At 42.2% G+C, this 26,924-nt stretch overlaps 2 protein-coding genes across 2 annotated transcripts; one reads left to right on the forward strand and one right to left on the reverse strand.

Moving 5' to 3' along the window:
* Positions 1-3,199: 3,199 nt before the first annotated feature.
* spata18 (spermatogenesis associated 18) lies at positions 3,200-15,060 on the reverse strand. Its single transcript, XM_056414894.1, has 12 exons — positions 14,893-15,060; positions 13,775-13,880; positions 11,909-12,024; positions 11,683-11,789; positions 10,836-10,931; positions 8,893-9,027; positions 8,539-8,770; positions 7,330-7,488; positions 7,073-7,248; positions 5,219-5,342; positions 3,828-3,890; positions 3,200-3,674 (listed from the first exon to the last, which is right to left on the reverse strand). The coding sequence occupies exons 1-12, from the start codon at positions 14,977-14,979 to the stop codon at positions 3,618-3,620; spliced, it is 1,458 nt and encodes a 485-aa protein (XP_056270869.1). The 5' UTR covers positions 14,980-15,060; the 3' UTR covers positions 3,200-3,617.
* Positions 15,061-16,962: 1,902 nt separating this feature from the next.
* On the forward strand, positions 16,963-20,982 carry sgcb (sarcoglycan, beta (dystrophin-associated glycoprotein)). Its single transcript, XM_056414728.1, has 5 exons — positions 16,963-17,046; positions 18,168-18,377; positions 19,046-19,423; positions 19,673-19,804; positions 19,890-20,982. The coding sequence occupies exons 1-5, from the start codon at positions 17,032-17,034 to the stop codon at positions 20,088-20,090; spliced, it is 936 nt and encodes a 311-aa protein (XP_056270703.1). The 5' UTR covers positions 16,963-17,031; the 3' UTR covers positions 20,091-20,982.
* The last annotated feature ends 5,942 nt before the right edge of the window (positions 20,983-26,924 follow it).

The following is a 26,924-nucleotide window of genomic DNA, read 5'->3' on the forward strand; positions in this document are numbered from 1 at the left end:
CATTCTCTGCAATATAAACTTTTTTATTTACATATTTTTTGTTATTTTACGCTCAAGATCGTTCACAAAATAAACTTCTCTATTTTTGTTTTTCTGGGTCGGCTCCGGTCTGAGGTCTTGTTTCTGAGAGTCTCTGAGCTCAGTGAGGAGCCCAGAGGAGCTGAACCCTGCACACTGACCCGCTACTGGCCTCCAGCCCGAAGTCCAGATGCTCCTGCAGCCGCCAGGCTCCCCGTCCAGGACCAGAAGACCAGAGGACCAGGGGACCAGAAGACCAGAGGACCAGAGGACCAGAAGACCAGAGGACCAGTGGGCCAGGTGAGCAGGACCAAGAGACCAGGACCAAGGAGAGGTCCAGAGGAGGTCCAGAGGAGGTCCAGGGGACCAGTGTGTTAATATGAATTTAGTTACACTGGCCTCACTGAAGAGAGTCCAAATGTGATGGGATGACGCAGCAGGAAGAGGAAGGAAGGAAGTGTTCATCTCCTCGGCTCCTCGCCCGTGGGCCCGATGCCCTCGCCGTGACCTCACGCTCTTGTCGACGCCCCCTCGGGGTCAGAAGAGGCCGGTGCCGAGGCCTTTCCGTCTACCTCTGCTCGCCCCCCCCCCCCCTCATGGATCGAGAGGTCCTCCTAGAGCAGCGTCTGGACCCGGCTCCGGTCCAGATGTCTAACGGTCCTGCTCCGGTCCAGATGTTTAACGGTCCCGCTCCGGTCCAGATGTTTAACGTCCTCTCTGGGCCTCCGGTGGAGGAGCTCGTCGACTCCTCAGGGATGTTGGCTCTGCAAAGAAAGATGTCGTGCATTCTCCATCTGTGTTTTTTGACTCCCTTTTCATCCTTTGACCTCTATATATATTTATATATATATAATATAATATATATAATATATATTTCTATAATGTGTATTTATATTTAATATATAATATATATTTCATATATTTCATATATATATTTATAGTATGTATATATTATATAAATGTATATTATGTATATAAATTATATACATGTAAATAATGTTTACAATATATATATATATTAAGTAGTTATATTTAATATATATTTATATAATATATTTCAATATATTTATATGTATGTATATTTATTTTGTATATATATTTATATTATGTATATATATTTATATTATGTATATATATTGTATAAATGTATACAATGTTTATCATGTTTATAATATATATTTAGTTATATCTAATATATATGTATATAATATATATTTCAATATATATATATGTATGTGTATTTAGTTTGTGTCTATATGTATTTATAGTATGTATATACATTGTATAAATATATACAATTTTGATCATATGTTTATAATATATATTTATATATTTATTTATATTTAATACATATTTATATATTTAGTTATATTTAATATATATTTATATTATATACAGGACTGTCTCAGAAAATTAGAATATTGTGATAAAGTTCTTTATTTTCTGTAATGCAATTAAAAAAACAAAAATGTCGTGCATTCTGTTCATTTTCAAAATCAAAATATTGCAAGCCTTTTTTTTTATTTTTATTGATTATGGCTGGCAGTTTATAAAAAGAAAAAAAAATAAATCTCTATAAAAATATTTATTTCAGACCAAGTAAAAAAAAAAAAAAAAAGACAACAAACAAAAAAACAAAATTTGAAATGTTTCAGGTGTTTTTTTCGTAATTAATTATATTTTTAGTTTGTTGATTACCCTACTTTTAGTATACTTCACTTTTTTTTATTATATATTTATTTTTAGATTATGTATTTGATATTTAGCTGTAATCAGCAATAAAAAAATAAAGAAAAATAAATTTTCAGTTGATTTGTTAATCATAATAATTGTTTATTTGTTTTTTTTTTGTTTTTTATAAACATTACATTCTATTATCTTAGACGGTATATTCATATCACATATAGGTGTGTATAATTTATATAATATATTTTATATAATACCATGTGGGATGAGGATTGAAAACTAGCTAAACTCATCAGTACAGAGTCCTGCAGCCTGCAGCCTTACTGACGGAGTAACAGCGCCACCTACTGTTCACACTGGGTAGTGGTATTATTGTGTGTGTGACATCACAGAATGTAAATTTGGGGGGAATTATTGAGACTAGTGTGTAAAATGACTGCCAGTGGAATCCTTCGAGAGCCCAAAATACTTTAAACTTTAAATAGATTCAGAAAACAGAAAAGATCATAATTCAGAAAATAGGTTATCAAAAGTAAAAAATTAAAAGAAGTGTAAACAACTTAAATGTTTGTGTCATTTATTCGTAAAAAAACAATCATAAAAGGCAGATATGGAGAATATATTCATCACACACATCATCGTGAATCAACCCGACAGTATTTACTATTAACTCATTTTGATGAAGATCAATTATGCACAAAACTATCTGACAGAGTGAGTTGTAAATTAATTTAAACAAATTAATACAAACAATCTAACTCTTAAATGTATAGAGACATTTCATCAAAGTAACTATGTACCGGTAATATTATCGTAGAAAATAACTCACACTATGGAAAAATCGTATTTAAGAAAAATATATATATATATATCAAATATATATATATATATCAAATATATATATTTAAAATGTATATTTCAAACTATCTACAGTTAACATGTTATAATGAATGTTCTTAAACTTTATTATGTCTCATTTTGTCTCAAAGAAATGTCCTGAATGAAACAACAGCACCAAAACAAAGACTTAACAACAACAACAACAACAGTGTTAGCACCGGACCGTATGTCCAACAACGCGCCTCTCGCAGGCGAGTCCCTCATAACACTCGGAAGGTTTAATAAATCTAATTTATATTTATTGAAGACAGAAAAAAGTTTGTAAAAATAATTCTTAAAATACATGATTTATTAACGGGAACGACTGAGTGTAGCTTCGAAATTCGCCTAAATTTCTCCAGATTAGCCGCGTTAGCTTCAATTTAAGAAGCAGTACAGTTCACTTCATTTCCAACAATGCTGTCCTGCAAATATCTACAACACGAATAAAAAGCCTTGAGTTAATATATCAAGAGATGCAGTCTTTTATTTTGAGGGCTCTTATTTTGAAACAATAACAGGAAGTGTCCATAACTTTAAACCTCTGTGCCACGTTCTACAGACGCAGACGTCAAAACTGTCGTAATCTTGCTGGCCACGAAGCGACTTCTGCTAAATAAAATACTGTGAGTAGATCTAGCGTTAGCTGGTGACTTTCACCTGCTGCGTTAGCCACATCGGCTAATTAGTGCTAACTTTAGCTAACTTCACGTTTTCTCATGCTAGGCTAACATTGAGCGTCTGAGATCTGCTCACGATCCTCCTGAAGCATCGTTGTTAAAAGTAACGTGTAAATTAAAAGAGTAAAAGAGTGCACGTTTGAGGACTGCTTGTATTGAAACGTGCACGCTGCTGTGCACAGTTCCGCCGCGCCGTTAGCTCCCCGTTGCTCGTGTGGATGCTAACTGACCTGTAGCTCTCCAACCATGTAAACTCACAGGTTTTTATTGCTTTATTTGGAATGAAAACAAACGTCTTAACGTGTGAAATGTGAATTTAAAACAGGTAAAACTCTATTTGACTTGGCGGTGAGGTCACAGGCGGCTCGCCGTGAGCCGTCCGGGAGACAGACTCCTCCTGCTGCTGAACGCCTGGGAGGAGAGAAGAGGCGTCACCACGACGACCGAGAGGTCGCCGCCCACGTGCCCCGGAGGCCGAGGCGTGTGCGTGTGCGTGTGCGTGTGGTCGTCTGGGGACACGTGAACTAAACGAGTGAAATGCACGACAACGAGAGAGAAACTTACGAGGGAACGAGTCGGGCTGAGAGAGCGAGAGCGAACCGGACCGCCGCCGCCGCCGCGCCGCCACTGCAGGGGGAGGAGCCACGCGGTAAGACACGCCTCCTCACGGGTGTGTCCTCACGTGTGTGTCCTCACGTGTGTGTCCTCACGTGTGTGTCCTCATGTGTGTCCTCACGTGTGTGTCCTCATGTGTGTGTCCTCATGTGTGTGTCCTCATGTGTGTGTCCTCACGTGTGTGTCCTCACGTGTGTGTCCTCATGTGTGTCCTCACGTGTGTGTCCTCATGTGTGTGTCCTCATGTGTGTGTCCTCATGTGTGTCCTCATGTGTGTGTCCTCATGTGTGTGTCCTCACGTGTGTGTCCTCATGTGTGTGTCCTCACGTGTGTGTCCTCATGTGTGTCCTCATGTGTGTCCTCATGTGTGTGTCCTCACGTGTGTGTCCTCATATGTGTGTCCTCACGTGTGTGTCCTCACGTGTGTGTCCTCATGTGTGTGTCCTCATGTGTGTCCTCATGTGTGTGTCCTCATGTGTGTCCTCATGTGTGTGTGTCCTCACGTGTGTGTCCTCATGTGTGTGTCCTCATGTGTGTGTCCTCATGTGTGTGTCCTCACGTGTGTGTCCTCACGTGTGTGTCCTCATGTGTGTCCTCACGTGTGTGTCCTCATGTGTGTGTCCTCATGTGTGTGTCCTCATGTGTGTGTCCTCATGTGTGTCCTCACGTGTGTGTCCTCATGTGTGTGTCCTCACGTGTGTGTCCTCATGTGTGTGTGTCCTCATGTGTGTGTCCTCATGTGTGTGTCCTCACGTGTGTGTCCTCATGTGTGTGTCCTCATGTGTGTGTCCTCACGTGTGTGTGTCCTCACGTGTGTGTCCTCACGTGTGTGTCCTCATGTGTGTCCTCATGTGTGTGTCCTCATGTGTGTGTCCTCATGTGTGTGTCCTCATGTGTGTGTGTCCTCATGTGTGTGTGTGTCGTGTGTGTCCTCATGTGTGTGTCCTCACGTGTGTGTCCTCACGTGTGTGTCCTCATGTGTGTGTCCTCACGTGTGTGTCCTCATGTGTGTGTCCTCATGTGTGTGTCCTCATGTGTGTGTCCTCACGTGTGTGTCCTCATGTGTGTGTCCTCATGTGTGTCCTCACGTGTGTGTGTGTCCTCACGTGTGTGTCCTCACGTGTGTGTCCTCACGTGTGTGTCCTCACGTGTGTGTCCTCACGTGTGTGTCCTCATGTGTGTCCTCACGTGTGTGTCCTCACGTGTGTGTCCTCATGTGTGTGTCCTCATGTGTGTGTCCTCATGTGTGTCCTCACGTGTGTGTCCTCACGTGTGTGTCCTCACGTGTGTGTCCTCACGTGTGTGTCCTCACGTGTGTGTCCTCATGTGTGTGTCCTCACCACAGCGCCCCTTCTGGTCACAGCCTCTCCCTTCAGCACCACGGCGTCGCCCTCCACCAGAGCCGGCCACACGTGGTACATCACCAGAGGAGCCGACAGCTCAGAGTCGTAGCTACGGCGATACCTAGAGAGAGAGAGAGAGCGAGAGAGAGAGCGAGAGAGAGAGCGAGAGCGAGAGAGAGATAATCAAATATCTTGGTTTTTATTCATTTGTTTATTAAATACAAATAATTATATTTAAAATAAATGAAAAATAATTGTATTTTAAAATGAATACAAAATAATTGTATTCTAAAATAAATACAAAATAATTGCATTAAAAAAAAACTGATTTGAAATTGAACTTTTTGCTTTTATCAGGTGTGTTCTCAGATGTATTGTAATTAGGGCTGTCAGCGTTAACACGTTAATCTATGCTTTTAATTTGGCCGCGTTAACGCACTAAAATATTTTAACGCAATTAACGCAACTTTGTTTACTTCCGATGTGCCTTGAAGTTTTTACACTCAAACCGAGTGTCAAGCCGCGGTAGTACGGTTTAACACTGTTCCCGTTTTTAAAACAATTATTTCTCCTTGAAAATAAGGAGCATAAATCAGTTAAACTCGTGGATGAATCAGTCGGGTTTCCTCCTGCTCCTCCTTCCTCCCGTCTCCCCCTCTGACACAGAGGAACGGAGGGCGACGTGTCGGGTGACGCGGCGCGGAAAGAACTCGTCACACGAAACCTTCACCGTGATTGGTCAATCCGTTTGTCTGTCAACATTTTGGGGGAAAAACAACCAATGAACACTCAGTAAATCACAAAGGACCTCCCACCTCACGGGTGAGGCTCTATAGCAGCCTGTCAGTCAGAGAGCAGAGAACACGGCGCGAGGACAATGAGCCTTATTGAATAGAGCTGAGATTGTTCTGGAATGTTTGATGTAGAACACGTGGGTATGTGTCATATGCAAACGCCTTTAACCCTCCTGTCGCCTTCGGGTCAATTTGACCCGATTCAATGTTTAATGTCGGTGTTCTTTCGTCAAACAAAACACAAAAAAGTGCCTCACATTACTTTTAAACAATATATTTTAATAAATTTCTGGAGATTTTAATAATAGCTGGGGTCATAATGACAGGGTAAAAAAAATAAAATATAAAAATAAAAGGAAACAGGAGAGGTTAACATTGAATCGGTCAAAATTGACCGAAGACCAACTAAAGTTAAAAGGTGAATTTACATGTTTTTGTAAAATGGAGACATGAGCCCAGCCTCCAGAGGGTGAAGGTGACATATGTGAATGTCAGTCAGTTACCAAGGCCACTGGTTCTGCTGTTCAGTGTTAAAGATGACAGGACCAATGGGGTCTCAATATACTTCTTTTTTTTAAAAACTTATCTGGATGTTTCACTGAAGAAACAATTTATCATCCACAATATTAAATACCTCGCTGGCACTTTATATGTAGAAGCCTCTTTGAAAACACAGCTCTGTGTGAAGTTTGGTCTTTAAAAAGAAGGAAAAAAAACTTTTTTAATTTCAAAATGTGCGATTAATTAGTTAATTTTTTTTAATCGATTGACAGCCCTAATTGTAATGTTTTCCTTCCTGCGACTAATGTGTTCTCCAGATGTTTGACCTTTTGTATTCATTACGTGGGAAACAATGTCATTAAATACCCTCTTTAAATAAATAAACTACTTTATTTCCTGATGTTTCCCCGGTGTAAACATAAGCACATGTTCATCATCACCACATGCTTGTGATATAAACTATATTAAGACCTCGGAATTACGACATTAGACTCCCCGTCACACACACACATGACACACACGCCTCACACACACACGCGTCACACGCAGGACTGACTTCCTGTCGTCGTAGAGCTCCCCGTCGCTGGCGAAGGCCAGGTCGGGCGGCGGGTCCAGCGTCTGCATGGCGAACGCCACCCTGCAGGTCTCCCTGATCAGCGTGCTGATGAGGACGAAGTCCACCTCCGGCGGGAAGGAGATCCGAGGGTTCACGTTCATGGCGCCGATCACTTCCTGCGGAGACGGCAAACACACGCGTGAGGAACATCGGAGGAAGCGCGGCGCGGTGCACGCGGAGAGGCGCTGGAACCCTACGTTGACGCTGGTCTGGATGTCGTGGAGGTCCATGTTCCTCACGATGTAGTCCACGGCTGCAGCCTCAGCCCCGTCCAGCCCGAGGAGGGACGGGCTCATCGTCTTCCTCACGCGCAGCTTGAAGTGGCGGAAAGCCAGTTTAGACGACTTAAAGGATTCCTGAAAACAAGAAGAAAAAAGTACATATGAATGCTTCATATAGAAGTTCATATTTATATATTATACATACATATATGTATAATATATATTATTTTATATATTATATATGTTTGATATACTATATATACATTATTTTATATATTATGTAAAGGCCATATATAATACAGTATATATTTAAATATAATATATACATTAATATGTTATATTTATATATGTATATATATATATAAATATAATATATACATATACAATATAAATAATATATATATAAAATAAATATAGATTTATTTATATATATTATTTTAGATGTACACTACCGTTCAAAAGTGTGGGATCACTTAGAAATGACTTTATTTTTCAAAGAAAAGCACTGTTTTTTCAATAAAGATAACATTAAATTAATCATAAATACACTCTCTACATTGTTAATGTGGTAAATGACTATTCTAGGTGGAAGTGTCTGGTTTCTAATGAAATATCTCCAGAGGTGTATAGAGGCCCATTTCCATCAACTATCACTCCAGTGTTCTAATGGTACATTGTGTTTGCTAATCGCCTTAGAAGACTAATGGATGATTAGAAAACCCTTGAAAACCCTTGTGCAATTATGTTAGCACAGCTGAAAACAGTTATGCTGGTGATATAAGCTATACAACTGGCCTTCCTTTGAGCTTGAAGTTTGTAGAACAAAATTAATATTTCAAATATTAATCATTATTTCTAACCTTGTCAATGTCTTGACTATATTTTATATTCATTTGATAAATAAAAGTGTGATTTTTCATGGAAGACACGAAATTGTCTGGGTGATCCCAAACTTTTGAACGGTCGTGTATGTATTATATAAAGGCCATATTTACATATATATATATAAAATACATGAAATAAAATATATGTTATATATAAAAAATATATATATTATGTTTATAATATATATATAAAAAAATATATTTTATATCTAAAATATATATATTATATCTATATATATATATATATAGATATAATATATCTAAATAATATTGTGAACACATCAACAACAACACTTCGTACCTCCACGGCGATGAAGATGATCTTCTGCACCATGTCCAGGTCGGCCACGTGGCGCCGCAGCGTGGCCTGGGCCTCCAGGCGCTCCACGGCGTGCAGGTTGCTGAAGCGCGACACGAGGCGCGAGCGGCGCGACGAGTTGGTGAGCTGAGCTCTGGTGGGGGAGTCGCTCCTCGAGGTGGGGGGCGAGGAGCGGGGGAGCCTCAGGGGGGGGGTCGGGGAGCGGGACGCCCACCTGAGGGAGCAACTGAGTCTGAGGCGTTGGTCTGTGTGTGTGTATGTGTGTGTGTGTGTGTGTATGCTCATGTAGGCTATGTGTGTATATGTGTGTGTGTGTGTGTGTGTGTCTGTGTGTACTTCTCCTGCAGCTGGGCCTTCTCCTGGCTCAGGTAGGACACCTCGTCCCTCAGGAGGCGGATCTGCCGCTCGTCATCGTCGGTGTTCTTCATCTTCCTCCTGTAGACGTCCAGCTGCTCGTGTGCAGAGCGCAAGCTGAAACAGACGAGTCACGTTTCATAAGCAAATACAGACTGAAACATGTATCTCCAGCTCTATAAAGTATGTTAGCAACATCTATCTTTACATATAGTTTAGTTTATGAGCATTTATCTTTATCTATAATAGTTTAGCTATTTAACGGCTTAGCAGGAAGCTAAATTCTCTGAAACAATCCCCAGATATCTTGTGACCTTTGACCTTGGGCCCACTAAACTGACCTCAAGTTAGCCTCCAGCTAACACAGAGGTCAGGTTAGCCTCCAGCTAACACATAGGTCAGGTTAGCCTCCAGCTAACAGAGGTCAGGTTAGCCTCCAGCTAACAAAGGTCAGGTTAGCCTCCAGCTAACAAAGGTCAGGTTAGCCTCCAGCTAACAGAGGTCAGGTTAGCCTCCAGCTAAGACACAGAGGTCAGGTTAGCCTCCAGCTAACACAGAGGTCAGGTTAGCCTCCAGCTAACAGAGGTCAGGTTAGCCTCCAGCTAACAGAGGTCAGGTTAGCCTCCAGCTAAGACACAGAGGTCAGGTTAGCCTCCAGCTAACAAAGGTCAGGTTAGCCTCCAGCTAACACAGAGGTCAGGTTAGCCTCCAGCTAACACAGAGGTCAGGTTAGCCTCCAGCTAACACAGAGGTCAGGTTAGCCTCCAGCTAACACAGAGGTCAGGTTAGCCTCCAGCTAAGACACAGAGGTCAGGTTAGCCTCCAGCTAACACAGAGGTCAGGTTAATTCAATTCAATTCAGTTTATTTGTATAGCCCAATTTCACAAATTACAAATTTGTCTCGGAGTGCTTTACAATCTGTACACATAGACATCCCTGCCCCAAAACCTCACATCGGACCAGGAAAAACTCCCAAATAACCCTTCAGGGGGAAAAAAAGGGAAGAAACCTGGAGGAGAGCAACAGAGGAGGATCCCTCTCCTAGGATGGACAGAACAATAGATGTAATGTGTACAGAAGGACAGATTTAGAGTTAAAATACATTCAATGAATATGACAGAGTGTATGAATAGTTCATAGTAGGCATATTCCAGGATGGAGACCTCCACGATCCATCAGGCAGATGGCGGTGGGGAGGAGGAGTGGGCCAGTCTCAACAGGACAGTGGCGTGGTCAGGGCAGGAATTCCACGACCCAGACGATCCATCAGGCAGATGGGATCTATGCCGTCTCATAGGGTCTGATGACCCCAGCTAAAGTCAAAAGGACTTCGGGAGAAAGCAGAGTTAGTAACGGTGATTGAGAGATGAAAATTCATCCTTAAGGAGAGAAAAGAGGAGATAGGTACTCAGTGCATCCTAAAACGTCCCCGGCAGCTATAAGCCTATAGCAGCATATCAAGGGCTGGACCAGGGCAAACCTGATTCAGCCCTAACTATAAACTCTGTCAAAGAGGAAGGTCTTAAGTCTACTCTTAAACGAGGTGACTGTGTCTGCCTCCCGGACTGAAATTGGAAGCTGGTTCCATAAAAGAGGAGCTTGATAACTAAAGGCTCTGGCTCCCATTCTACTTTTTAAGACTCTAGGAACTACAAGTAGTCCCGCATTTAGTGAGCGTAGCTCTCTAGTGGGGCAATATGGTACGACAAGCTCCTTAAGATATGATGGAGCATCACCAATCAAGGCTTTGTAGGTTAAGAGAAGAATTTTAAAAGTGATTCTTGATTTTACTGCCTCCAGCTAACACAGAGGTCAGGTTAGCCTCCAGCTAACACAGAGGTCAGGTTAGCCTCCAGCTAACACAGAGGTCAGGTTAGCCTCCAGCTAAGACACAGGTCCACTTCTCTCTGCATTGAGCACCCACTCTGCTCTCAGCTGTAATATCTCCTCCTCGGTGGCCAGCAGGGTGGTCGCTGATTGGCTCTTCGTCTGATCCAGTTCCACCTGAGCATCCACCAGCCTGTGAGGAAAGGTGAGAGGAAAATGTTGTCTGCCTGATTACAAAATAATTGAGCCAACCAATAAAATAATCCATCAACAGATTTAACATCCTGTGGATTTCTCTCCAAACGACACAGAAAAGCTGTTATTGCAATGCGGTGGTATTTCCTGTATGCGGCGCTAAAGAGGCACGTTATTGTGACGAGACGCTGGACTACGTGTGTTTATTATATGTGCTAGGCCTTTAATACGAGGTTAAGAGCCAGTGTATATTATATATATAATAAACTGGCCATATATATATATATACATATATATAATCTAATTAATCTGTATGCATGTGCATGTAAAACAGTCACTTTCTAATGTAATTTATCAAGTATTTTATTCCCACAGTAACAAAACAAACAAAGATAGACTTTAACCATGTGATTATTTCATGTTATCTCATAATTTTGGGCAGCTGTAGCTCAGTGGGGTAAGAGGGCCGTCCCGCAACCGCATGGTTGTGGGTTCGATCCCCGCTCTCCCCATTAGTTGCAAGTCGAAGTGTCCTTGAGCAAGGCACTGAACCCCCAGTTGCTTCCCGGGCGCTTCACTGCAGCCTACTGCTCCTTAATAACTAAGGATGGGTTAAATGCAGAGAACTAATTTCCCCTTGGGGATTAATAAAAGTGTATATTTATTTATAATTGAGTGAAACTTCCTCCATCACGACGCATATTGTTATGAGGATAAGAGGCTGGTTCTGGAGAGGCCTCTGGACTCACTCTGCCCGGGTGGAGTCCAGCTGCAGGCGGGTGGAGCAGAGCTTCTGCTTGTCGCTGACGTGGTGCACGGAGAGCTTCCTGATCCGCCGGTCCTTCTCCACCGAGTCCTGCCGCCGGGCGAGTCGCGTGACCACGACACCACAGGGCCGGAAAAGAGGGAAGTTACTTCATTTTTTCTGACATATATATATATATATTGTTTTATATTTATTCCGTCTGTGTCCACCTGGATGAGCTGCAGGCTGCTGTCGTCGGTGACCGAGGGCGTCGCCATGGAGAAGCAGGTCCCGAGCCACGGCAGCAGCCGCGTTTTGAGAGTGTCCACGCCTGCATACTGTCCACCTGAGGCAGGAGCGCAAAGTGAGTGTGAGTGTGAGTGTGTGAGTGTGTGTGTGTGAGTGTGTGAGTGTGTGTGTGTGTGTGTGTGTGAGTGTGTGTGTGTGTGTGAGTGAGTGTGTGAGTGTGTGTGTGTGTGAGTGTGTGTGTGTGTGAGTGTGTGTGTGAGTGTGTGAGTGTGTGTGTGTGTGAGTGTGTGTGTGTGAGTGTGTGTGAGTGTGTGTGTGTGTGTGTGTGTGTGTGAGTGTGTGTGTGTGTGTGTGTGTGTGTGTGAGTGTGTGTGAGTGTGAGTGTGAGTGTGAGTGTGTGAGTGTGAGTGTGTGAGTGTGAGTGTGAGTGTGAGTGTGTGTGAGTGTGAGTGTGTGAGTGTGAGTGTGAGTGTGTGTGAGTGTGAGTGTGAGTGTGTGTGTGTGTGTGTGAGTGTGTGTGTGTGTGAGTGTGAGTGTGTGAGTGTGTGAGTGTGAGTGTGTGTGTGTGTGTGTGTGTGTGTGTGAGTGTGAGTGTGTGTGAGTGTGTGTGTGATCTCACGAGAGATCATAACATTTGATAACCTTTGTAACAGACTGAACGTAAGAAGTGGACGTGGTCGTCCTCGTTGTTTTGTGGACGTCTGTGTTTTGAAGCCTCGAGTTCTTAGTTTAGTTTAGTTTAGTTTATTTCGATCAGCAATACTATACAAAAATCAAAATTTCAACAAAAGAAGAAAGTGGCCGACTGAAAGGGTCAAGGCTGAAGCTATCAAGCTTATAAGTGCCCTAACCTATGCTTTCATGAAAATACTTATTTTAGAGAACCATATACATATACCTATATATATATATATATACATAAACATATAAACACATACACATGCATACAAATTCACACACCCATATAAACATATATACACACACATACATATACATAAAACAATCAACAAAACAAAAACAAAAAAGCTTGTCCCCATTACCCGTTACTTATGAAGCGTCATCAATGCTGATACGTCTGTACTTGTCCAGAGTCATGTCTTTAAATTTTTTTTTAAATATCACCAGATTCTTACTTTCCTTGATGTCATCAGTGAAACTATTCCACTGTTTCACCCCACAGACAGATGTGCACATGCTTTTTAGAGTTGAATGAACCATCGGCTGTTTGAAATTCCATCTCCCTCTTAGTTCATACTCTCCTTCTCTATCTCTAAAAATCTTTTGAATATTTCCAGGAAGTGAATTATGTTTAGCTTTGTACAGAATTTGTGCTGTTTTGAACTCTACTATGTCCTTAAGTTTCAGTGTATGTGATTTTAAGAACAGTGAATTGGTGTGCTCAAGATATCCTACATTATTTACTATTCTAATTGCTCTCTCAGAGTTCAGCGTTTTGGTCGTTGCCATCTTGGTTTTTTTGTAACCAGTGAACAGGAAGTGACCATATATGGACTGAGGAGAGCAACATATACCTCTCTGGTGAATGGACCTGTACTTGTGGCGCTTTTCTAGTCTTCCAACCACTCAAAGCACTTTAACACTACATGACGTCATTTACCCAATCACACACTGATGGGAGGAGCTAAGGAACCACCAGCTAATCAACAGTAAGCAACATTCACAGGAGCACTTTTGGGGTTAAGTGTCTTGCCCAAAGGACACATGGAGGAGCCCGGGAAGCAAGCCGACAATCTACTGGTTAAAAGACGACTCTGCTCCCCACTGAGACCTGTCAATCACCTCCCTGCTTTATAAATGAGTTAATAAAGTTAAAAAGTGATGCTCACCTTCAGCAGCCACGAGGTTGAGGATGGTGAACAGCTGGCTCTGGATCTTTGCAGAAAGCTCGATCAGCTCACAACATCGATTTAAATTCTCCTCGCAAGAAATAGTCTGCAGGGAAAACACGACAAACGGAAGAACACATATTTAATTTATTTTTAAATGAGATCCCTCCCCCTCATGTGACAGCTTTTTATAACCCTTCTAAAGACACACATCTTTTCTTTAGCCGAGTATTTATACTTTCCTTTTTTAGTTTATGTTACTTTCTTTGTACAATGCTGTTTGTTTGTGTCATTATGTTCTACTTTTATTAATTTACTCGTACTATATATATTTTGAATTATTAAATAATCTCTTTGTAAACATTTAATTAGACAGCTGTAAATATATTTAAAAAGCAACCGCTATCCATCATAAATAAATATATTTTTATTTTTCATAGATATATATTTAATTTATATTCAACCAGTTTTTTAAATTATTTTTATTTTTAAATAAATACATCTGTTTGGTTGCAACACAATACGACACAATACATTCTGTATTTTGCATTGATGCAAATTAAATACACAAATTGTTCTGCATTTATAGAATAACCTTTTTTATAAACAGTAAATATTCAAAAATAGTGTTTTTTTGTTAAAAAAACACTATTTTTGAAGTTTTGACACATCCCTTCCGGTTCCTCTGGGAGTGTGGCAACCCCCAACCGGAAGTAGTAACGGAACATGAACCAAGATGGCAGTAAAAGTTCTTTGGAATAGTCCAACCGTTGCCATGGCGACCGGCGTCCATAGCAACCAAACTCAACCTGGAAATCAATGTCAACGAGTTGCATTCCTTCACTGTCGTGTTTCAAACTAACTCACGCTAAATAAAACACAAACGTATAATCACGTTCTTTGATTGAATGGTAAAGTATTTAAATGACAAACAAAAATATGAATAAATACAAATCGTAGCCTACTGGAGATTGTGAAAAATAATCCCGATCTGCATGAGGATGTAACGTTAAACAAAGTCATTAATAGTTTAGTAAAGGTTATATGTTGTGTATAAATGTAACTTTAAGCCATACTTCTCGAGCCGTCTCCTCAGATTGATCTCTTGATGAACTCACGTGGTAGTCCCGGTGCCAGCTCTCCAGCTTGTCCTGCAGCAGGCTGAACGAGGCCGTGTTGGTGAGTCTCCTCAACGGGTCGGCCATGATGCATCCACTGATATGTAGCAACCCAACTTCAACAATAACAACAACAACAACAACAACAACAGCAGCAGCCGGATAAGAGCTCTCAGGTAGAAGAGAGAGAACCAATGTCTCCCTGCAGCAGCACCTCGGTTGTGGCAACTGAGCGCCTCCTCCTCGGTCTCCTCCTCCTCGGTCTCCTCCTGCAGGTCTGTGAGACGGTGTAACGTCACACCGCTAACGACGCCGGAGCAAACACCCGGTGGCTCGGTAACGGAGATGTGTGCTGGTGTTTTATCCAAAGTGTTTGGTTTTAAATGTGCTTGAAGCTCGATCCCCTGGCTGTTTATTATATTTACAAATACACACATGTGTACTACTGTTGTTTATCTATGTTCCTTTAAATAAAATCTAATAACAAAACTAAAATAAAATTATAATCTTCATTTTGGCCTTGACATATTTATATTAAAATAGGTAAAGTCACTAAAGTGGTAAGATTTGTATAACTAAATTCAGTTTTGCAGCACTTTGGTTTTGGCAGCATATATTAATTGTGTATATATAACATTAATATATTCTTATATGTTATTTTTTATAATAATTATATTTATTTTGCCATTTATTTTTTATTTATTTATTTATAAATATATATTCTTATATATATATATATATAATTAATACATGCTGCCAAATATAAATAATATATATTTATATATACATATATATGTATATATATGTATAACCAAGCACTTTGGTTTTGGCAGCATATATAATGTTTTAATTTTATTTATATATTTACATATACATATATATTTACATATTTATTTATATGGATATACAGGACTGTCTCAGAAAATTAGAATATTGTGATAAAGTTCTTTATTTTCTGTAATGCAATTAAAAAAACAAAAATGTCATGCATTCTGGATTCATTACAAATCAACTGAAATATTGCAAGCCTTTTATTCTTTTAATATTGCTGATTATGGTTTACAGCTTAAGAAAACTCTAAAATCCTATCTCATAAAATTTTAATATTTCCTCAGACCAAGTAAAAAAAAAGATTTATAACAGCTGAGTGTTTGTCAAGGCTCAGGAAACCCTTGCAGGTGTTTCGAGTTAATTAGACAATTCAAGTGATTTGTTTAATACCCTACTAGTATACTTTTTCATGATATTCTAATATTTAGAGATAGGATATTTGAGTTTTCTTAAGCTGTAAGCCATAATCAGCAATAAATCAGAATAAAAGGCTTGCAATATTTCAGTTGATTTGTAATGAATCCAGAATGCATGACATTTTTGTTTTTTTAATTGCATTACAGAAAATAAAGAACTTCATCACAATATTCTAATTTTCTGAGACAGTCCTGTATATGGATATATTATAGACATAATCTATATATATTGTGTATGTTGCATATATAATATAATATTTCTGTTATACATAGAATATATATTTGTTATATAATATATATGTTTTATATATATTATATATGTTATATATATTATATTGATATATATTTTATATTATAAAACATGTAATACTATACATGGATGTAACGTTTACATTACTGCATTGTGGTAATATTAATAATAACTAAACAAACTCACTCAGTGGTTAGAAATATTTAACAGCGTAATGTTTTCCAAAATTCCAAAATTAAAAACTGTTATAATAATTGTGTGTAAAAGTTAATCAACGTTAATAACTGTTTTATCTCTCATTGATATGATTGTTAGTTATTTAGGAGTCCTTTATGAGTCCTATGGAAAATATGAATGGACGGTTTTTTCTATTTTAGGATCCTTCTGTCATTGGCTCGTTGAACTTGGAATGTACCATCTCACGTTACCCTGGAAACTTCCCTTTTATCGGCCTTGTTATCGGTTTAGTTCAATTTAAAAATATAGGACGTCTCTTCTTAATCTTAACATTATATTTATAATTCACAATTAAGTATCTTTACGTCAATAATCCCGCAACATAACGATATTTATTTTTGTATCCCCCCCTCCGACGGTGAGAAGTGGTTTGTCCCGCGTCGCTCTGGAAGCAGGAGGGTCAACATGGCGTCCGAACAGGTCCGTTATCTTCAATATTTCTTGTTTTTATAGCGTTTTACCGCGTTGTTTTTCATGGTATTTGATGGTATTCTGATGATTTATGTTCCCATGTAACCTGGAGCAGTACATGTGAATGCGTTGAGCTTTATTATCGGCCTTACGTGCAATAAGTACCGTCCCCCGCTTCGTTATTACAGTTATATGGTCACAAACCACCGTTATTGTTATTGTTGTTGTGGTTGAGCCATAAACATAATCGGAGCTGCTCGGTTCTGAGCTCAGGCTGGTTTATATTCTGCTGCTGAGAATCAGTGCAGGTTATTTTTAGTCCCGGCCACAGACAGGCGGTCCAGTCATTTACAGAGACACATTCCAACAGAGCACACACACGATTATAAATTATTTAATGATAATAGAACTCTGGAAAAAACATTACAATATGTATATATTATATACTGTATATTAGATAAATAGATAGTTACTTTATTGATCCCTACAGCAACATTTAGACATACAGGGAAGCAATTTAATATAAATAAATGAGCAATATATACAACAAAAATAGAATAGAATAATAAGAAAAATGCACAATATATACAAATAAATTAACAATAAGAAAAATGCACAATATATACACAAAATTGAATAATACGAGAAATGCACATTATATAAAAAATAAAACCATAAGAAAAATATACAATATATACAAAGAACTATAATATAATAAGAAGAACAATGCACAATAGATAAAATAAGAAAACAATAATTAACATTGATAAAATATACAAACATCTAGAATATAATAAGAAAAATGCACAATATATTTTAAAAAATTAAACAATAAGAAAAATGCACAATATATACAAATAAATAGAATAGAGTGAGGTAGAGACGCCCGATACTCTTTGGTGGATACCTGTCAATCACCCTGTAGCCCCGCCCCTAAAGCGTCCCCTGCTTTATGGTCTGTAGACTCTAAATGACCATCATGTACTAAATGATGACATCATGCTGTATAGAACAAGACTTGAAACTAGAGACTGAGACATAAACTCATGTTTACAATGTTTACTGAATAACTCGAGAGAAAAGTAGAGTCATTATCGTGGTCACGCCTCAGAGATGGTCTTTTCTTGCAGGAGAGCTCCAACGGTCCCGTGAAGAAGTCGATGCGTGAGAAGGCCGTGGAGCGCCGCGGCGTCAACAAGGAACACAACAGTAACTTCAAGGCGGGCTACGTGCCCATCGAAGAGGAACGCCTCCACAAGACGGGCCTGAGGGGGCGCAAAGGAAACATGGCCGTCTGCATCGTGGTGCTGCTCTTCCTCCTCGCCCTCATCAACCTCATCGTGAGTTCCTGTGTCCTGAAGCTGCAGACACGCCCACTTCACTGAAACACGGGACCTCTCAGTCAGGAGCCTCCGAATAATGAGAAACGTTATCAAAATAAAGAGAAACTTTATCAAAATGATGAAAAACGTTATCAAAATATAGAGAAACTTTCTCTAAATAATGAGAAACTTTTTTAATAAAAATATTTTTCATCTTAAAATAAGAAACTTTCTCATTATTTGATAAAGTTTCATTATTTTAAAAAAGTTTCATTATTTTAATAAAGTTTCTTTATTTTGCAAAAGTTTCTTTATTTTTATAAAGTTTCTTTTTTCAGAATCAGAATCAGTTTTATTGGCCAAGTAAGTTTGCACAAACAAGGAATTTGACTGGGTAAAGTGTCTCTCAGTGCTTACACAAAATATACATTACAACACAATACAGAACAAACAAAACAAACAGTGCAGTTCAGAATTTTGTTAAAGTTTCTCTCGTGTGTTTGTGTTGTTGGGAGACTTTGATGAATCTGAATTAATTTAAGGGTTAAATATAGCATCATATAAGATTTACCTGTGTAACAACATGATTTGGTAGCCTGAAATATGAAAATATATTCACATTTTCCAGCCGTGTGACCTTAAATTACCCCCTGTCCCTTCCCCCCCCCCTCCCCCCCCCCCCTCAGATCACCCTGGTGATCTGGACCGTGCTCCGCATCGGGCCGAACGGCTGCGAGAGCATCGAGTTCCACGAGTCGGGCTTGCTGCGCTTCAAGCAGAAGGCGGACATGGGCATCGTGCACCCGCTGCACAAGAGCACCGTGGGGGGCCGCAAGGACCAGGACCTGGTGCTGGTGGGCAACAACAACCCCGTGGTGTTCCAGCAGGGCACCACCAAGCTGAGCGTGGACAAGGACAAGACCTCCGTGGTCAGCGACCTCGGCATCTCCTTCACGGACCCGCGCACGCAGAACACGTTCTTCAGCACCGACTTCGAGAACCACGAGTTCCACCTGCCCAAGGGGGTCAAAGTGCTGAGCGTGAAGAAGGCGTCCACGGAGAGGGTGAGCGCGGGCGGATGACGCCTCTGGTAGCCGGGGTTAAGGAAATGACGCCTGGTAGCCGGGGTTAAAAATAAAGAGAAACTTTCTAAATACAGTTATTTTGTATCTTGAAACTGAACTATAAATATGACTCTATTACAGTTCCTGTTCGTTGATCCCAGTTAAAGACCAGTTGCTTCCTCATGCTGTCAAGGTGTCCATGCTGCTACCCCCCCCCCCCCCCCAACATGACCTGTGATGTCTCTGTAGATCACCAGCAGCGCGGCGTCTGACCTGCACATCAGAGGAGATGGCAAGGCCATCATCCGCGGGAACGAGGGCGTCAACATCATGGGCCGGACGGTGGAGTTCAAGATGGGGGGCGGCATCGAGCTGCGGGCCGTAAGCGACGCCACTCTAGAACCACGTTATGATCATCATCATCATCATCATCATCATTAATAATCATGACCACGCCCCCCTGCAGGAGAACAGCATCGTGCTGAACGGTTCCGTGATGTTCAACGCCTCCCGCATCCCCCACTCGGCCGGCGACGTGTACTTCGACGAGGGCATGGAGCGCTACAAGCTGTGCATGTGCGGTGACGGGACGCTGTTCCGCGTGCAGGTCAAGTACCCCAACATGGGCTGCCAGACCTCGGAGAACCCCTGTGGGAAGGCCCTCTAGAGGGGGGGCCTGTGAGCAGGCCCTCTAGAGGGGGAGGCCCTGGGGGAAGGCCCCTGGAGAGAGAGGCCCCTTTGGGGTCGTGTCGGACATTTAATCTGCAGAGTTCAGCCTCATTTGGTGTTCTCAAAACAAAGAGAAACTTTTTTTAAATAAAGAGAAATTTTCAAAATAAAATTAAAACTCTCATTATTTTAAATTGTTCTTATTAATTTTGAAACTTTCTCATCTTGAGAAAGTTTTTCATCATTTTGAGAAAGTTTCTCTTTATTTTTAAAGTTTTTCTTTATATTGAGAATTTGTCTTTATTTTGAGAATGTTTCTTTATTTTGAAAATGTATCTTTATTTTGAAAGTTTCTCATTATTTTGAAAGACATTCTCTTTATTTTGAAAAACTATCTTTATTTTGAAAATCTTACATTTTATTTTGAGAAAGTTTCTCTTTATTTAGAAAGTTTCTCTTCATTTTGAAATGTTTTCTTCATTTAAAGAAGGTTTCTCATTATTTTGAGTTTCTTCGTGTAACAGATGGTCGCCGCGTGGTGTTTTTATATTTTGTGGGTCGTCGTGTGGAGACGTGTGATGACGATCATAACCTGCTTACTGTTCATTGTTGCTGGCAGCTTTGTTTACATTACAATGTTTATTTTATATGACATTTAACAACATGCTGTAACCGTCCAGTAATGTTGAGTTTCCTGCCAATGGAGGATAAAGAATATAATATATCTGTAATATTCATCTTCAGATCAACAGGAGTTACGCTGCAGATTAATTATCTTTAAATGTTGATGAATGTCAGGAAAGTTTAAATCAGTCGGTTTGAAGCTTTTATTGAGTTGTTTGAATTTTGTGCAATATAGTAAAATAAAAAATAAAAGGATTATAATTTAATTTTGTTTTTGGATTGTTTTATCTGTTTAAAAAAAAAGGTACTACGGTTAAGTTTAGAGGGAGAGAAAAGTACTTATTGTTTCATAACAAAGTACTTATTGTTTCATAACAAAGTACTTATTGTTTCATAGCAAAGTACTTATTGTTTCATAACATAGTACTTATTGTTTCATGATAAATAAACACCTTGCTAAGTGAAACTTGTTATTGTGTTTACATGTTTACACCATAAATAACTATGATTGTGTTATTGTGGGTCCATTATTGTGATATTGAGGGTCTATTATTGTGATATTGAGGGTCTATTATTGTGTTATTGTGGGTCTATTATTGTGATATTGAGGGTCTATTATTGTGTTATTGTGGGTCCATTATTGTGATATTGCGGGTCCATAAACTTGAGCGTCACGTGTCTCACCTGCCGTCGCCTCAGGTATCATTAACTCCTCGCGGTAATGATTCAGTGAGTCGGCGTCTCGAGGCTCAAGGAGCTCCTCAGACTTTGATCACAAACTCTCGGAGACGGCCGAGCGTCCCGAGTCTCTCAGCTCGCACAGCGTCGACACTCTTCATCCAGGTGAGCGTCACCTGCTCTTCATCCAGGTGAGCGTCACCTGCTCTTCATCCTCCGAGGAGATGGAGCTCTCGTCGTCTCTCTATTCGTGTGTGAGTGAAGCTGTCCGTCCTCTGGGGGGTCAAAGGTCGCGATGGCGGGGACACCGGGGACGTTCCTGGCCGCCGTGCTGCTCCTCGCCTCCTCCTCCTCCGCCGCCGCCGGCTGTTCGGACCCCTGCTCCTGTCCGAGGGAAACCCTGTTGAACTGCTCCTCCGCCGGCCTCTCCTCCGCGCCGCGCCTCCTCCGGGACGCCGTCGCTCAGCTGGACCTGACCCAGAACCTCCTGGAGGTCGTGGCCTTCGACCGGCCGCACCCCAACCTCAGGGACCTGCTGTTAGGGGGCAACGGCCTGGTCCACCTGTCTCTCTGCGTGGGGGGGGACCCCGGGACCCGGAGACGGAGCCGGCTGCGGGGCCCGAGGCCCCCGGGAGGCCGGGGGTGTGAATCCTGGGCCCCCGGCCTGCTGCTGCTCTCCGTGGAGAGGAACCAGCTCCAGGGACTCCCGCTGGGTGAGACCAGTTTAATCTGTTTATTGATCACAGCTGGAGATAATCTGACACCTGACATGTGACTGGGAACGTTGATCATAACAGAGGGTCAAATTATTAAACATGTAACAAATGGTTAGGAAAATAAAACAAGACGAACCAATAAAATGAGCAAAAAACATGAAGTAAATGAATATATTTTAAAGGAGTAGGCGGCTATTTAACGTCAATAATAAACTTAATGTTTATCAAATGTACTCATAAATAATCATCTTAATACATGAAACAAAAACATAATATCTTCCTCGTTCCTGTGCCTCTCAAAAACTACGTTTTTAATCCATTATCTCAAATCTCGTAGAAAGTAATGAAAAATGGGATTCATCCATTGGATTTTAAATGATTGTAAAAAAAAACTATCGAGATAATCTCAAAGAACAATACTTTAATGATTTTTGAAGCGTGAACATGATCAGCAGAAGTAAAAAAGCTAGAAAGGAACTCCACCACGGTCACATGACTTCAGGTCTCCACCACTACGCTAAAAGAGGACGAGTGTACTCGATAACACCTGCATTCTCTCTCCTGACCACCAGGGGGCGACTCCTCTGGTTGCATAGAAGTCTATATAATGACTCTACTTCTCTCTTGATGTATTCCCTCAGTAAACATTGTAAACATGAGTTTATGTCTCAGTCTCTAGTTTCAAGTCTTCTTCTATACAGCATGATGTCATCATTTATACTTTATGGTCATTTAGAGTCTACAGACCATAAAGCAGGGGACGCTTTAGGGGCGGGGCTTAAGGTGATTGACAGCTCTTTATGTCCCTCCTCCTCAGTCCACATATGGTCACTTCCTGCTCTCTGATGAAAACGTGAAGGAACCGGACGTCAGGCTGTCAAACATTCCAGGAGTTAAATCTCATTCCTGCAGAACGTTGTCCAGTCGTTCTTATTATCTAACAAACGACCTCCAGAACACACCCAGTAGTGCTGTGTGTTGTCAGGGTGTGTGTGCACAATAAACCTACACTGTTGCATCACTAAGGCGTATAATCGGGAGATAAACACACATCACCAAGTTCAACTTGGATGAAACGGAACCCCTTAAAGGGCCAGCGCGTAATTAAGGCTTTTCAATTCCTAATATTTTATTCATGTACTTGTTTAGGCGGATCTACTGGCAGATATTAATTGTCATCACCTGGTTTCTATTGAGTGTCATTTGAATACCAAAAGCCAAGGGGCGGTGTCAACGCGGCTGGCTGAGTGTCTTTAAAAAGATCTCCCGGGGCCAAGTCTGCAGTGTGCATTTTCTACCTGTGAGGCGAGACTACTGACTACTTGGATCCTGCTAAGTATCTTCTTTAAACTAGTTTTATCTGCTAAAGTTACTGTTGTATTTGTTGTTTAAAGCTGCTAGATTGTTAGTTTGTTCTGTTTTAAGGAGTTGTTTTGGTTGAGAGGTGTGTCCTGTGTTCCGACACCTGAATCTTCACTGATTGGACGAGCGATCATCACCTGGTTTCTATTGAGTGTCATTTGAATACCAAAAGCCAAGGGGCGGTGTCAACGCGGCTGGAGGTAATTGGCACTAACTTGGGCTCATAACCGGATGGGGTTTTTCGCGTCAGCTGTAGCGTCAGCGTGACTCATCGGACGAAGACTCGGAGGACAAAGACATAGGAGTCTTCCGTTGGAGTCTTCCGTTGGAGTCTTCGGGGGTGGATGAGTCTTTTCCCCATTTTGTGAATATGTGTGTCTTTTCCATACCTGTGCGTATCTCTACTCGTAGTTACTATAGGACTCGTTCATTCATGTACCGGAACCCCTCCTCTGTTATCCTTCCTACCCGTTCTACTCACACCCAGCACCTGGTCACAGGAGGCCTCTGGAACTGTCAGTCAGCCAACCGCAAGGCCGGTTTCATCTCTGGCTTTGCTGTGGAGCAGTCGCTTGACTTCCTGGCTCTCACTGAGACCTGGATCACAGCAGACAACACGTCTACCCCGGCTGCTCTCTCCTCGGCCTTCTCCTTCAGCCACACACCCAGACCCTCTGGTCGGGGTGGAGGTACAGGTTTACTCATCTCACCCACATGGTGTTTCTGTCCCTACCCGCTTCCACTCTTTATCCCACTGACTTTTGAGTTTCATGCTGTGATGGTTACTCATCCGGTTCAACTTCACATTGTTGTTCTCTACCGTCCCCCTGGTTCTTTGGGAGATTTCTTGGAAGAGCTAGACGTCCTCCTATCGAACTTCTCGGAACACGGCCCCCCGCTCATCCTTCTGGGTGACTTGAACATCCAGACAGAGAAGTCATGTGATCTCTTACTCTTACTGTCTTCCTTTAACCTCTCACTCAGTCCCTCCCCTCCCACTCACAAAGCCGGCAACCACCTTGACTCCATGTCCACTAGAAGCTGCTCTACCTCCAACCTCACTGTAACTCCTCTCCATGTCTCTGACCACTTCTTCATCTCTTACTCTCTCTCGCTCTCTGGTACTGACAACCCACCCATATCTACAGATTCTGCACCTGTACGCCGCAACATTCGCACCCTCTGTCCCTCCTCTCTGGCCTCCTCTGTCCTATCTGCTCTCCCCTCAACTGACTGCTTCTCACTCATGCAGCCTAACTCTGCCGCAGACACTCTCCTCTCTTCCCTGTCTTCATCTCTTGATTCTCTTTGTCCTTTTAAGACACGACCGGTTCGGAAATCCTCTCCGGCTCCGTGGTTGTCGGACTCGGTGCGCCGAGAGAGCCACCCTGCGAGCGACGGAAAGAAAATGGCGCAAATCGAATCAAGCGGAAGACCTGCTCTTCTATCAATCTCTCCTCTCCTCATTCTCTACCTCTATCTCTGCAGCCAAAAGCTCGTTCTACCTGACCAAAATTCAGTCTTCCTTCTCTAACCCCAAAAAACTCTTCTCTATCTTTTCCAACCTCCTTGATCCCCCCTGTCCCCCTCCTCCTTCCACCCTTTTGCCGAGCCACTTTGTCGACTACTTTACAAACAAGATCGACGACATCCGCTCCTCCTTTACTAATCCATCTTCTATCACCTCACCAACACTAACTTCTTCATCCCCCTCTCTTTCCTCTTTCACCCCCTTGTCTCCCAATCAAGTTCTTAGCTTGGTGACCTCCGCTCGACCGACCACCTGCGCCCTTGACCTTGTCCCGTCTCCCATTCTCCAGGCTATTGCTCCTAATCTTCTGACCTTCCTCACCCATCTTATTAACAGCTCACTCTCAACTGGTTGTTTCCCCAACTCTCTGAAGGAGGCGAGAGTCAACCCTCTCCTGAAGAAACCCACGCTCGACCCGTCTGAAGTCAGCAACTACAGACCGGTCTCTCTTCTTCCTTTTCTCTCCAAAACTCTGGAGCGAGCTATCTTTAACCAAGTGTCCTCCTATCTCCACAGTAACAGCCTTCTTGACCCTCACCAGTCTGGATTCAAGGCCGGCCACTCGACAGAGACTGCCCTCCTGGCTGTCTCTGAGCAGCTTCACACTGCTAGAGCAGCCTCTCTCTCCTCTGTCCTTATCCTTCACACTGCTAGAGCAGCCTCTCTCTCCTCTGTCCTTATACTTCTTGACCTTTCTGCAGCATTTGACACCGTGAACCACCAGATCCTTATCTCTTCTCTTCAGGAACTGGGGATCTCAGGCACTGCACTCGCTCTTTTCTCTTCCTACCTTAAAGACCGCACCTACCGGGTAACTTGGAGAGGATCTGTGTCTGATCCTTGTCCTCTCACTACTGGGGTTCCTCAAGGCTCCGTCCTGGGTCCCCTCCTCTTCCTCTCACTATGGGGTTCCTCAAGGCTCCGTCCTGGGTCCCCTCCTCTTCTCTCTGTACACAAATTCTCTCGGCTCTGTCATTCGTTCGCATGGCTTCTCCTACCATAGCTATGCCGATGACACCCAACTGATCTTCTCGTTTCCACCGGCCGAAACACGGGTGGCGGCACGAATCTCTGCCTGTCTGACTGACATCTCTCAGTGGATGTCTGCTCACCACCTGAAGATCAACCCTGACAAGACCGAGCTACTATTCCTTCCAGGGAAAGGCTCCCCCACCCATGACCTGACTACCACCTTCAACAGCTCTGTGTTGGCCCCTACCCTGACTGCCAGGAACCTCGGGGTGACACTAGACAGTCAACTCTCCCGGACAGCCAACATCACTGCGACAGCGCGTTCCTGTAGGTCCATGCTGCACAACATCAGGAGAATACGGCCTCTTCTTACTCAGAAGGCGGCACAGGTTCTGGTCCAGGCTCTGGTCATCTCACACCTAGACTACTGCAACTCCCTCCTGGCTGGTCTACCTGCTAAGGCCATCCGACCTCTGCAGCTCATCCAGAATGCAGCAGCTCGACTGGTCTTCAGCCTCCCGAAATTCACCCACACCACTCCGCTCCTCCGATCTCTCCACTGGTTACCGGTGGCTGCTCGCATCCGCTTCAAAACACTGGTTCTGGCGTACCGTGCTCTGAACGGATCGGGCCCCGTCTACATCCGGGATATGGTCACACCGTACACCCCGGCACGTTCGCTCCTCTCGGCAACAGCCAATCGTCTTGTGCCTCCTGCACCTCGAGCTCATCACTCTACATCCAGACTGTTTGCTGTCCTGGCTCCTCAGTGGTGGAACGAGCTCCCCACTGACATCAGGACAGCAGAAAGTCTCTACATCTTCCGTCGGAGACTGAAAACACACCTTTTCCGACTATATCTGGATTAAAACACAGATTAGCACTTCAGTGGCACTTAAATAGCACTTACTTATGGTACTTTTGTAGTTCGACTATGTTGATGAAATGT

This window comes from Pseudoliparis swirei, chromosome 5 (assembly GCF_029220125.1).
Source record: "Pseudoliparis swirei isolate HS2019 ecotype Mariana Trench chromosome 5, NWPU_hadal_v1, whole genome shotgun sequence".
In the NCBI taxonomy this organism is placed as follows: domain Eukaryota; kingdom Metazoa; phylum Chordata; class Actinopteri; order Perciformes; family Liparidae; genus Pseudoliparis; species Pseudoliparis swirei.